Source organism: Sminthopsis crassicaudata, chromosome 4 (assembly GCF_048593235.1).
Source record: "Sminthopsis crassicaudata isolate SCR6 chromosome 4, ASM4859323v1, whole genome shotgun sequence".
NCBI classification, from domain to species: Eukaryota; Metazoa; Chordata; class Mammalia; order Dasyuromorphia; family Dasyuridae; genus Sminthopsis; species Sminthopsis crassicaudata.
Window position 1 is genome coordinate 59,592,401 of NC_133620.1, and position 14,656 is coordinate 59,607,056.

A 14,656-nucleotide genomic window follows, 5' to 3' on the forward strand; every position below is an offset into this window, starting at 1 on the left:
ATCATTTTGAGATAGTCAACTCAATCAATCATGCCAACAGTGGTATAAATAATCCATAATGGGTAAAAGATCCAGGAAGGATCTTGAAAATTGTTTGCATGCCTATTTTGCCTGCCTGTTCCTTCATTCATCCTAGGGAGGGAAAGTTCCCCTCTCAGGAAAAAAAATTATTGGAGGGCAATAAGTAACACTACCTTAAGGCAAACCTCCCCAATTAATAGATGAAAACAGTTTCCGAGACTATACCCTATACTCAACAGTTTTCTCAAATGCTCAGAAAAGGGAACAGCATAATTTTATCTTTTGGACACCTTGAACTATATAAGTCCTACAAATATCTCAAACTCAAAACAAGCAAAACATAACTTGTTATCTTTTCCCCAAAACTCAACTCTCTTTTGAATTTCTCTAATACAATGAAGTCATTCTATTATCCTTTCAGTCACCCAGGTTTATTCCCAAATTCCTCCTCAGTTTCCCCAATCCTCATGTCCAACTTTTAGTCTTTTTATTCCCATCTCTTTATCATTCACATTAATACATTTCTCTTCACTCACAGGACTATAATCCTCATTCAGACTCTCATTAACCAAGACTTTCTATGAAAGTCTACCTTGACTTGTTGATCCAATCAATTTTACTTCCTTAGAGCTGCCAAAAAGGTTATGCTAATGCACAGTTGGATCAGATTACCTCCCTGCTCAAAAATTTCCAATGTTCTTGTTAACTATAAATCACAAACTCTTCTGTTTGGCATTTAAAGTGTACCACAATCTGACTTCAGCCTACCTTCCAGATATTACTCTCCTATTTACACTTTATAATCATTGATGTATATTGCTCCTACACACATATTCATCATATCTCTCAATAAAATATAAGCTTCTTGTGAGTGGAAAATGCTCTAATCTTAGTACCCTAGAACCTTGCATAGTGCTAGGCCCAGAGTATGTGCTTATAATAAATGCCTTACAGAGAGGCTTGGTGAGATTTGCATCAACTGATGCTAAGTGAAACGAGCAGAACCAGGAGATCATTATACACTTCAACAATGATACTGTATGAGGATGCATTCTGATGGAAGTGGATATCTTCAACATAGAGAAGAGCTAATCCAATTCCAATTGATCAATGATGGACAGAATCAGCTAAATCCAGAGAAGGAACACTGGGAAATGAGTGTAAACTGTGAGCATTTTTTGTTTTTCTCCCCACGTTATTTTTACCTTTCGAATCCAATTCTTCCTTTGCAACAACAACAACAACAAAATCCAGTTCTGCACATATATATTGTAGCTAGGATATACTATAACATATTTAATATGTATGGGAATGCCTGCCATCTAGGGGAGGGGGTGGAGAGAAGGAGGGAAAAAATTTGGAACAGAAGGGAGTACAAGGGATAATGTTGTAAAAAATTACCTATGCATATGTACTGTCAAAAAATGTTATAATTATAAAATTAATTTAAAAAATGCCTTAACTTTAATGAATGATAAAAACTTGGTATGCTATTTCTGAAAAGAAAACTCTCCCTCAATCTAAACCCAAAGCTATAACCATTAATTCTGGTACTGAGTTAAATACTACAAAATTGGGAGGAAGAGAAGACCTTGGGTCACCATTGTTCAAAAGGGGAAGAAGCAGGACAGAGAAAGACAAGGAATAAAAGGGGATTGAAGAGCACAGTGGACAAGGATGAAGAACTTGACTCATTTACATTTTAGCTTTCCTTAGGAAAGTTGTAGAAGTCGTAGAACAACTACTTATCTCTAGTCATAGAAATTTCCTATATTAATGGTAGACAGAATTTCATCAATCAATCAATAAATCTAATGTTGCCTAAACCTATTGATTTCACCCTTGTAAAATCTCTCAAATATGTCCTCATTCATCCACTAACATGATTTTCTTTTTTTTTTTTTCCACTAACGTGATTTCCTTAAAGGACAGCTCCCATCATGTCACCTCCCTTAATCAATAAATTCCAATGGCTACATTATCACTTCTAAGAACAAATACAAAATTTCCTAGCCACTACCCTGAATTAATGAAGTCACGAGTCCACAAAGCAAAGTGGGTGCTACCTTTAGTTGTTTCTATCTGCTGAAAGAAAACGTTTGCTTAATGTCTGTTAAATTTCAAACTAGGCCAAACCCATTACTTCATGCTAGTTAACAACTTTAACAAGGCGTTCAATCAGGCAACAATCAAGCAGTTACTATATTCCAACCTGACACTGTGCTAGATGCTGGATACAAATAAGCAGCAAAAATAGTCTCTGCCCCCAAGAATGTTACACTCTAAGACCGGAAAGAATGTTCTAAAAACAATCTTGTCAAACTCTTCACAGGACTTTTTAAAAATCTCTTCTTGGCCTGCAATTAATATTGGTATAGAACCTGAGGGATAGCCTCTTTGCAAATAAATGTGATAGCAAGATGATATGACCAATTATCCCAAGAAATTCTGTTTCTTGTTGGCCTTGGCTACACAATGAAACCAATTCTGCTACTTCCTCAATTTGTTTTTTCAAGTAAACCTGGGCCATTCCTCCATTTTTTCTGCATTTGCCTTTTGGTTTCATCTAGAAAAATGCAGTACTGACATGGTTCAGTTTGTCCACTCTTATGACAACTCATTGTTGATTGGACAAGGATCTCACATTTAGAATACCAACAGTCTTTACAGACGCCTAAAAATTGTGTTTCTTAGCACCATCTCTGCTTTTATTCCACTTTTCCATTAAGAAGTGGAAGATGTTGGGCATATAGGACTGAGGTCAACCTGGCACTTTTATTTCATGGGTGATTGTGGCCACAGAATTCATCACTTCCTGGCCAACCTCTTTGGCAGTGAACTTCTCCATACTCAGGCTTTAGAACGAAATGATTTATCAGAATATCTAAAAATTTTCCAGTTTGATAAATCCTGGAAGAGTCTTCAAGAACAAAAATTGTCACTATGAAACTATAAAGGCATTATAATAGGGCCATTGGGAACTGATCAATAGAAAAAAATTGTATTATCTTACATCCATCAAAATTAAAACCTTAAGACATCATCATTATTGTTGTTTGGTCATTTTAGTTATATCTGACTCTGCAACCCATTTGGGATTTTTCTTGGTAAAGATACTGGGATGGTTGGCCATTTCCTTCTCCACCATATTTGACACACAAGGAAACTGAGGCAGAATAAAGTGGCTTGCTCAGGTCATGAAGCTAGTAAGTATCTGAGGCCATTTTTGAACTTAGGAAGAGTTGTCCCGACCCCAAGCCCAGGGCTTGTGTTACCTCAAAGTCTCGACAATATCTTCATCACACTGTTAATTATGGTATTATATTTTATATATATATATATATATTTTTAATATATGTGTATGTGTATATATATATATATAAAAATACACACACACACACACACACACACACACACACACACACACACACACATATATATGGCTATTTCATAGGGTGATTTTTCTCAGTGGGTTCTACTGACTCTTTCCGTGTTACAGTTCAGTTTTTAAAAGAGAGAAAACAGGGGTCTCCAAATGCATTGATGATCCCCTTATTTTCTTGCCTGTGTCATAGTACCATAAATCATAATAATAAAAGAAATATCATGTAGTCCATAAATCTTCATAGGATCATAGATTTATGGCTAAAAGGAACCTCAGAGGTGACAATCCACTCCTCTCATTACAGAGACATGGAAACTGAAGCTAGAGAGGTTAAATGTTTGCCCAAGCTCAGTGGTAGGATTTGAATGCCGGTCCTTTACTCTAGGGCAGCGTTCTTTCCACTGTAACACAGTGCTCTCTCAGTACAGATTGTTGTTCCCTGCTAAGTTGATGCTTTGATTATTTTTTCAGATTTTATCTTGAATTAATAAGCACTAAGCATAATCTAACTAGCAAAGTGCTACTTTAGTACTATAAGGTAATAATCAAACTTCTTTTAATTTTATCAGAATTGCCTATGTAAGTCTATTTTCTCTTTAGCACAATGCTTATGGGTATATACTTAAAAAAAAAAAAAAAAAAAAAAAAAACCTTCACTGAAGCAATGCTTAAATTCTTCTCAAAATGGCATCATCCAGAAAAGCAATCATTAAGCATTTACACAAATTTATTGTAGCCTTTATCTGGATATAGAAGGGCTGCATTAAGGGGAACAGAAGAAAAAAGGTAAATACTAGTGCCTAGTATCTACCAGATATTGTGCTAAACACATCTCATTTCATCCTCACAACAATCCTGGGTGGCAAGGGCTGTTATTATCCTCATTTTACAGTTGATGAAACTGAAACAAACATAGGTCACATGACTTGCCCAGGGTCACACAATTATTAAGTGAGGTCTTCCTGAGCCTCCTAACTGCCCTAAGAACGCCACAAATACACATGGTCTAATATCAAAAGGGAGAAATTATGTAAAATGTAGACGAATTTAATTCTCATTATATTAGAGAAAAATGAGTAACTAAAATACTAACTGTTAAAACATCAAACATATGAAGGTGAATAAGGTTTGACTTTTGTGGATCCCCCGACAGAAATCTGGTAAATATAACATCATGCCTTCATTCAAGTATTGATAAAAATATTAAATAACAAAGCCAAAAATAGTGTTCCTTTCAAATAACAGACTCCTGAAGGAGCCCTTCCAAGGTGACACTGAATTCCTTAACAGTTATGCTTCACAGACAGCAAGTCAGTCAATTCCCAATTCATTTTATTGAACCATCTTTTCTACAAGAATAACAGATTTCATCAACTACATGGCTAAAATCTATGTTCTATTCTCTGTTCTTGTTGAAACAATAGGCGCTTTAAGAATACTGTTTCCTTTTTAAGATGATAGCTAATTATTGCTTTAATTACACATCTGGTTACTTCACCAGACCAGGTAATCTCATTGGTCTATGGATGTAATTCTCTTCCCCTACCTCTTTTTTTTTTTTTTTTTAACTTGGACATTGTTTAATAATAATAATGACCTTTGTATAAGTAAAATATCACAAAATAAGAGAGAATTTGTGGCATTGGGAGCTGGAAAGAACTCTAAAAACCATCTAGTCCAAGTCTACCATTGTATGGAAAATAATACTAAAGTACCTCCACCTTACCATGGCCATGAAGTAATGTGGCAATTCTGAGAAGCAAACAAGTTCAGATTGTATTGATCTCTTTTGTTTTTATATCACTTTTGTTTTCCCAATGTATCTTCCCTTCCCCCTCCCAGAAAGTAATCCCTTGTATAACAAAGACAATTTTTAAAAAAGGAAAAAATAATTAGTGATATAACAAATGTGTAAAAACAGAATATCAGAAATGTTGACTTCACACACAGTACTCCACATTCACAGTCCCCAGTCTCTGCAAAGAAGGGGAAGGGCCTTCTCTTTTAGGGGGCCAAGTTTGGTTACCAATGCCCTTTAGTTACAACATGCTGTCTCTTCTTTAGTACCCTGCAGTGTATTCAATATAAGCTCCTCTATATTAAAAAAAAAAAAAAAAAAAGATCTGCTTAATTCAATAGTGTTTCTTCCTTTTCATTTGCTGCCTAGACTTGTACTTACTAACAGAAAATTGTTTCTCTTTCCAATATAATTTCTAAGTATATAACCATCCTTACAAAATCATGGCACTCTATCCTGTATTTAACACAACATCCAAAGGGCTAAAAATTAATTAAGCTGGTAACCTTTTATTAGGTAAACTTTAATCACATAAAAAATATCTGAAATTAAGCTAAACCAAATGCTTAATATTACTACAGTTAATATTTTAGCATAGATTCAAAATTCTGAAAATTACCACAATTTTTTTTTAAATGCTAAATGTAATCCTTTAAGATGTGATGTAGTTTTTTAATTCATTACATTGCTGGTAGAATTTTAATTACCATAAGATGTTACTAATGAAACATTTACTTTTGAGTATTATGTATGTTCATGTGTATGAAATAATTCAAAGGTAATAGATTCATTGAGAGTGTATAAAAACTGAAATACTGAGAAAATTTCAATATATTAAATAAATCAGGACAAAAGAATCATTTATCTACAATGGGGAAAGAGTCTACTGTGTATGTACCTTTTAAAATACCAAGGGTATTTGGAAACAAGAGATGAAATTATTTCACCTATAAAGTAGATCTGTTGATTGTAGAAGCCAAATTAGCTATTTCTATTTTATAACTTTTTCCTTTGGCTCAAAGTATCCTAGCTCGATCTCTCTCTTTGCTGTAAATTGTGTACTTTTGTACAGGAAGATGTTGTTTGAATACCAGTCTAACTTAAATAACTTTTAGGTAACCCTTCAATTTATTCCTTTATGTTTAAATTCAGACACTGGAAAAAATTTAGACTTGCCGATATACTGACCTCTTGAGTTAGTTAAAAACCACATCGTAAAGACAGCAATTTTTCCCCAATTAGTCAACAGCTTAATAAAACTCTTGGCAAATATAATCTGCTAAAATGAATTAGTGGTTTTAATTCCACAAGACTTGTAATTTAAAAATTACATAATTAACTTCCACTGGAAAATGTTGGAAGTAACTCAGGTAAAATGACACCATAATTGTGATATATAAGAAGGTAGCTTTCATTGAAGATAAAGGGCAACAGCATAAGGTAATATTTATTAAAAGCCCAACTAAAAGGGAAAGATTTGAGGTTTTCATATAAGGATATATTTATTTAGTATATTCTGGGATCAAACTGTAATTTAGACTTTTGGGAAAAGAGACAAAATGCATAGATATTGCTGATTACATCACAGTTACAAGATGAATAACTCCTTAGGATAAGACTTTCCTATAGCCTAATCAATCAATGAGGATTTATTAAGTATTAAACACTTCCTGTGAGCCAGTACCTGGCATCAATGCTGAACATATTATAAAAAAGATAAAATCACAGCCCTTATTTCCAATGAACTTAGGTTATAAGGAAGGATATCATATAAATGAAAAGGTAGATGCAATGTATGTAAATACTGCATGGAAGGGACAAATGTCACAGAGGTATGGGGGCAGAATTGTTGAGATGATGAAAAGAGTGTTTGCAGAGTTTGGTGAGAGTCCATGATGTTGGCTTTTTCAAAATTTTTATTTGACTCAAAACAATTAATCTAAAGAAGAGTACAATGAAAACAATACTAGACTTGTATCACAAGAACTATGTTTGAGTATGAAGTCCACCATATACTAGCTTATGATCTGGTCTAAATAAATCATTTAACTTCTGAACCATGGTATCCTCACATCTGTAAAACGGGAATGATATTCTCAAAGTATTCCTGTTAGGTTCAAATGAAATAATGTTTGTAAAGTGTATTTGGGGAGGAAGGGGGAAGAGCGAGGCAATAAAATTAAGTGACTTGCCCAGGGTCACATACCTAGCAAGTGTATATTGTCTGAGGCTGGATTTGAATTCAGGTTCTCTTGACTTCAGGGCCAGTACTCTCTTCATTGTACCACTTAGGCACCCCATAATATAGATTTTTATTCAACAAAAAAGTGCAACTTAACTATAAATAAATTACGATTATCTCAATTGCCTGTAACATTATGTCCTGTTTTCCCCCAATGTGTGCGCTCTCTGTCTCTGTCTCTGTCTCTGTCTCTGTCTCTGTCTCTGTCTCTCTCTCTCTCTCTCTCTCTCTCTCTCTCTCTCTCTCTCTCTCTCTCTCTCAGCTCTTTAAGTCCCTCCAACAGGCTCAATCATTTTTCTATAAATAATAACCAAATTGAGAGCTATTCCTAATCTCTGTCTAACTTTAAGTCCTACATTACAAACTGCATGCTAGTTATCTTCAATTGGCAATTCCCACAGGAACCTCAAATATAACATGCCCAAAACAGAACTCATTTTCTCCCACACACAACTTTTCTTTAAATCTTTCCTACTTCTATTTGATCTGACTGATCACTTTTCTGGTCATACAAATTCACACCACTGGCATTAATTCCTGATCCTCTCTTTCATCCTCTAGCCTCACATCCAATCAAGGACCAAATCACATCAAATCTGCCTCCACTTATCTTGCATCCATGCTCTTCTTTCCACTCACATAAGGAAAGTGATATAGGGGGAAAAATTCAAAACAGAATATTAAACTCAACCTTGTATTCAATAAACTAGAAAACATAAATTACTTAGGAAAGAAGCAACTATTTGATTAAAAAAAATTGCTGGTAAAGCTAAAAAGTAGGATGGCAGAAATTAAGCTTAGGCCAACATCATATACTATATTTCATAATAAATTTTAAAAGAATATGTGACTTTAATATAAAAGATTGTACTATAAAAATATTCAGAAAAAAAAGAGACCATTTATTTTTCACAGTCATGGTTAGGAGATAATATTCTTAATCAACAAGGGATAGAAATAATAATAATAAAAAATGTAACTGGTTAAATGAAGCTGAAAAGCTTCTGCAAAAACAAAATCAACGCACCTAAAATAAGAAGGAAAGCAGTCAAATTAAGACAAAAATTGTTGTGTCAAATTTCTCAGATAAAGATATACATAGTTAATACACATATGAATAGCTGTTATGTGTTTATGTGTGTGAATATATAGATGTTAACATATACACATATATGACCAAAAAAATCAAGAAATAAGGTTGTGTTCTCAAAATAAGGATTGCAAATTATTAACAATTATATGAAAGATCGTTCCAATTAATTACTGATAATAAAAGAAACAAACCTGAGATTTTTAATTTTATAGCCAAAAAAATGAAAAGGTAACAAGCGATGGGATTAGTTACTATTGGAGAAGATGTAGGAAGATGAGAACACTTCTGAATTGTCGGTGGAGCTATAAACCAATTCAAATATTTTCCAAAAATAATTTGTAATTATAAAAATAAAATTACTAAAATATTCATATCCTTTGATATAGAGATTTCACTACTAGGCTTATACCACAAAGAGGTCATTTGATAAGAAGAAAGTTCAGAAATACACCAAAATGTTTACAATAGCAATTGTTTGTGGTCATTGAAAATTAGAAAAAAAAAAAAAAAAGTAGATTAAGCTCATCATTTGGGGAATGCCTAAACAAACAAACATAAAACAAATAATATGTGAATGTAGTGGAATATTACTGCACAGTAAGAAAATAAATATAATGAATACAGAGAAGCATAAAAAGACATTTTCTGCTGCAGAGTGAACCAAAGTCAAGAAAATGAAATTCACAACATACATAATATCACACAAAACAATATATATTACACAATAACTTCACAATGTAAATGGAAAAAATTACAAAACAATCAAAAGCAAAATTACAAAAATCAAGCATGATCCCAAAGAGAAGCCAGGAGAACATGTCCCTATTCTACTCCTTAGAAAAAGTTAGAGGTCCATGGGGGTATAATATTGGACATATGTTCTGATTGTTTCTATGTATTGCCCAATTCCTCCTCAAGATTTTTTGATCATATAGGATAGTTCTCTGGGAACAGGAAGGGAAGAGATGCTGGAAAAGTTATACTGTTGTTTAAAAAAAGATATGATTTAAAAGTTATTTTGAAGAAACAGAATATTAACTGTGACTGGAAGGGCCCTTAGAGAAAGCCCAACCATCTCATTTCATAAATGAGAAAAATGAAGCTCAGAGAGCTCTATTTATCCAATGTCACAGAACTAATTAAGTGACAGAGAAACAAATGACCAAAAAAAAAAAAAAAAATACATCCAAAAACTTGTTAATTTAATTCTGAAAGGGGGAACTGAAATAACAGATTTTTAAAGGATTAATGTTTAAATCTATAAACTTAGCCAGTGATTTTGATTTTGATTCCTAAGAGAATCCTAGGTAGATCTTTAATGAAATGTCTTTGGTGATCTAGAAAGAAAGCATTAATTACAAAGAGCTAGCAACAGGATATGCCAGACTAATCTCATTTCCCTTTTTTGACAGGGTTGTTAAATTAGTAGGTGGAGGTAATAAACTGAGGATGTAATTTACTTAGGTTTTTAGCAAAACATTTGCCAAAGCTGGGACAATGAGATGACCTGGGGAGAGCAAGCAGTGGGTGACAGGAAGTAAAAATAATTCTGATGCATTAGAGAATTGGACTGGGTTTAACAAGTTTAATTTCAGTGGAGATAAATGTAAAATCATTTAAATCTATAGTGGTCTATGAGCTCAATGGAAGTCAGCAATGAGGTGTGGCAGTCCAAAAAAAAAAAACAAAAAAAAACCCTGGCTGTATTGAGAGGCTTCACTCCCAGAAATAGGAAAACTTTAGACCTACTATGCTTTGCTCCTACCACACCTCATCTGAGGAGTATGTGCAATTCTAGTTAATCGTATAGAAATAAATACACAGATGAGCTTGGATAGTGTACAGAAGAGGACAGCCAGAATGGTAAAAGGCACTGGGTCTGTGTCATATAGGTATTGTGGGAAGGAATGAAGCATGTGACCATGGAGAAGAAAGGACTCAAAAGGGGATTAAAATTAGTCACTGTGTTCCACTGCTTTATTCTCCTTAAATTCTTTTTTAAAAACTCAGTAAGATATCATTCGATCAATGTCAATAATTTTTTCTTTCTTGGTCAGCATTATCTGGTTTCAAAATCAAGCCAGTCTTTCTAGACTGTGTACCTCACCATCACCTCTCCATAGATAGCCAGCCTTATCTATTATTGAGGATTGCTTCCTCATTGAAGATCTTGAGTAACATACTTATCCCTATTTTTATTTATTTATTTATTTTTTGATAATTGTTTTTTTTAACTCATCTGCCTTATTTCTTCCCTTGAAATGGATTTGATCAAGTTGTTACTTCTCAGTGTTGCCCCTTGGAACTCCTTCATTTAATTCTTTCCTATGTCAGGAGCAAACAATCATATTGGTTGTTGAACCTTCCCTTATCTTGGTTGTGTCTCTCCTTTCTCAGCCTGAGTTTGACTACTCTGTGTGATTAGTCTTTGTTAAAATTAAACTGAAAAATAAAGATCTTATTCTGGTTGGAAAAAAAAAAAAAGGATTAATGTTTAAAACATCTAAGAAAGTTCTTAAGATACCTCATCATGGTATGGAAGGAGCTCTGGGTTCTCAAATGCTGTGCCAGTACAGTATAAGCTCTAGTAAGATCTTTCAAGCAGAAAAGCTTTGAGAACAGATTCTTTTCCAAGAATTAGCCTAGCTAAATTTGGAAAGGCTTACTCACCAGAAGGTTGGCAATCAGATAAAAGACTTTTTTATTGTTAATTAAGATGTAGCATATGTGCAGTTATACCAATGGAAGGAATAACCACACCAATGAAATCATGCATCTCTGATATTTTAAAACATTGTTTAAAAGCAAACTTCTAAACAAAACTGTCTGGGGAAAAAAAATCATTTGTTAAACTTAGTGATCTTTTTTTTTTTTTAATCCCACATCTGGAATTTAATTTTCTCAATTATGGTAAAAGGATAATTAGACATCTTTGTGAAAGTACTATTGATTAGGCTCTTATAACACAATATTCATAACATAAGTCAATCTGGATTCTTTTGATACATAGATTAATCATAAGAAAATATACATTATCTCATGAATGAGTACAGCAGGAACTTACTGTCTAATTTTGTCATTCCGAGGTCCAAATTTTGGTCCAGATGGGCCTCTTCTGAAATTAAAGAGTAAACATTAACAATGATTATTATTTTAAAAGGCAAATATAGCTAAATCATTGTATATAGTAAAATAGCATTTTATTGCTGCATCTGGAGTTGTACCACATTTAATTTATTCTTATACTTCATTCATATTCATTGCTATCCTAATCTTACATAATTCATATTAATGTTATCTTTTCTAGAGAATCAGATGCATAATTATCATTAATTAATAACTGTGGCTTCTAGTAAATGAATTTCAAAACATCACAAGGAATAAATCATAAAATATCAGTAACTGTAAAAGAGATAATAAGTCACCAAAAAAGCTGAGCCACCAAAAATATGCTCCAGGAAAAGGCAAACTCACCACCCATTCTTTTTTTAGTCAAAAAATGCTGGATGCCAAGATAGTATAAAGAAATAATTCCTTCCAAAGATTAGAAATTTCAAAATATATTATATTTGATTAATAGCATGAAATTTACATGACAGTATGGAAGATACAAATATGATAACACTTCTCAAATTATCTGTCAAAGTGTATCTCACCTTAACTATTTTTAAACACTTTTCTGGATATTACAAATAAATCTGGCAAATTCTGGTGAATATGTGGGATGAGGAGATATTAAAGGGCTTAAAACACAGCCAAAAGCTCACCTTCATATATCATCATCATTGGTACTACCGAGGGAAAAAATCAGAAATGGCTTAGTGATATTTATTGTACATACCTATCTAACCTTAAAAAAAAAGTCCTCCATTACTCCTCTTTCATTTTCCTTCATGCTTAAAACATACCAGATGCAACTTTGTATAAAACTCTTACTAAGGCTCCTCTGAACTATGTATTGCTTCCCCAAAGAATCTCCTTAATACAAAAACTTTCAGCAAGTAGTAGAATGAGAATTGTAAGGAAGCAAAAAATTTCATATCTCGCTCAAAAATAACCTAAGCAATGAGAAGCAAAATTGCTAAAAATTCAGATGAGAATATCTGAATTAGTAAATCAGAGAGTTCTAAAATAACACAAATAAGACACTCATCAATTTAAAAAAGTTTTAAAACACCAGAAGCAATGAATTTGGGAAAAGGAAACTACCACATAACAACTAAAGATCCTTAAACGGCTGTCACATTTAAGAAAATCACACATAGAAATAAAAACATACGTTGATTTTTAAAAATCTTAATAGAAAAAGATGCTAGAATTGAATGGTCCTAAAGAAGATCAAAAGAAAGTAATTTTAAAAGTTATCAATATAGCAAAGAGCACAGAAAATATGAAAGTATTAAATATCATGACTTTATTGCAAAATACTGACCACCTTTATAAAAATCAAATCTTTTGAACCTAAGGCTACTCCCCAAAAAGTGAGCTACTGAAAAGTATAATAGAGGGGAAAAAAAGTTCCTAAAGGTAATAGAAGCAAAACCAATTAAAGTAACTGGAATGTTCATAAATTAACAGTATCAGTTTGTCAATAACCCAATAATGAGAATGGAAAGATTTCGTTTCTGTATAGCAAGAGACTTACAAAATACTTACAAGAAAAAATCCTCTTCTTCATCTGAATCTTCTTCTAGAAGATTTCTCTGAAAAATAAAGCATTTTATAAAATAACTTTGAGATATGGTACAATTATCTTTCTAGAAAATCAACTTTATTCTCTAGGCTTCAAACTTTAATGTCATGCATCACAGATGAGTCCAAAATTTAAGTATTTTTCCCTTAACTCCCTGAATTGAATTTTTAAAAAATTGAACTATGACCTTAGTAAGAAAATAGGCTTTAAAACATTTCTTTGACAAGATTCATTCCTAAATGCTTGTTTGATTTCGATTGTCAATTAACAATTTAAATGCAAGTGTCATTTCTGAAGACTTATAGAAAACCTTTCTATTTGGCTAATACCCTAAGGAAATAAATTTTCTTCCCTTTTTCAGAATTAGAATTTAGAATTTCAGAATTGGAATTGTCTTCAGAGTCTGCAATACATTTTTAGAAAGAAGATCTTTAATGGTGGAAAAATTTTATCCTTTGAAGATTCATTTGATATTTAGAAAATAGTCAACCTTGTGAGACAAAATCCAATTAATATGATGGAAGAACAAGTTGTACCTTTCTTTTTTAAAATTTCAAACAAGACATGACCATAAAAATTACAAACCTGATTTTTTAGTTCCCTAAACTTGCAATGTTCCAATACTTTCTGAAGTGTGGGAGGAAACAATGTTGGAATATGTGTATAACCTCAAAACATGACCACCTTAAAGAACAACACTCTTTCATACAAGTTTCTGGTATAATTGATTAAAGAAAAATAAGTCATACTATTAAGTCACACTTGAAACTAAGAAATGACTTTTTAAAAAAGACAACTGTTTGACTAATGTATTGTTGGTGGAACTGGTCACTGATCCAACCATTCTAAAGACCACTTTGAAACTTAGGAGTTGTACTCCAAACTGCATTTTCTTTAATCCAGCAATACCACTATTTGGTCTGTATCCCAAAGAGATCATAAAAAAGGGAACGAGACCCACATGTACAAAAATATTTATATCAGCTCTTTTTGTGGTAGCAAAGAATTACAAATTGAGGAGATACCCATCAATTGGGGAATGACTGAACAAATTGTGGTATATGAATGCAATAGAATACTATTATGCTTCAAAAAATGATGAGCAGGCAGATTTCTGAAAAACCTGGAAAGAGTTACAGGAACAGGTGCTGAGCAGAACCAGATCATTATACACAGTAATAGCAACTGTGCAATGTTCAACTATGATAGACTTAGCTCTTCGCAATATCAGTGGCACAAGAAAATTGCAAGACTCATGATAGAAACTGCTATCCATATCCAGCAAAAGGACCTTTGAGTCTAAATCAAATTTTCAATGTTTTTTTTTTCTCTCTTCCCCTTTGTTCTAGTTCTTCTTTCACAATTAATGTAGAAATATGCCTCATGTGACTGCATATGTATAACCTCTATCAAACTGCTGTGTT

At 32.9% G+C, this 14,656-nt stretch overlaps 1 protein-coding gene across 4 annotated transcripts in view; it reads right to left on the reverse strand.

The window, feature by feature from the left end:
• The window catches only part of VAMP4 (vesicle associated membrane protein 4), a 43,180-nt gene that overhangs the window by 13,041 nt on the left and 15,483 nt on the right, over nucleotides 1-14,656 (reverse strand). For 3 of the 4 annotated variants that reach the window (XR_012489003.1, XM_074308344.1, XM_074308345.1), the window contains 2 exons: nucleotides 13,196-13,242; nucleotides 11,604-11,654 (listed from right to left, as the gene is read on the reverse strand). Coding sequence is in view for 3 of the 4 variants with exons in the window: in XM_074308344.1 (XP_074164445.1) it covers nucleotides 11,604-11,654; nucleotides 13,196-13,242 (98 nt within the window). In the remaining variant the exon portion in view is untranslated. The remainder of the gene's footprint in view (nucleotides 1-11,603; nucleotides 11,655-13,195; nucleotides 13,243-14,656) is intronic. The other variant, XM_074308346.1, reaches the window with a different exon arrangement.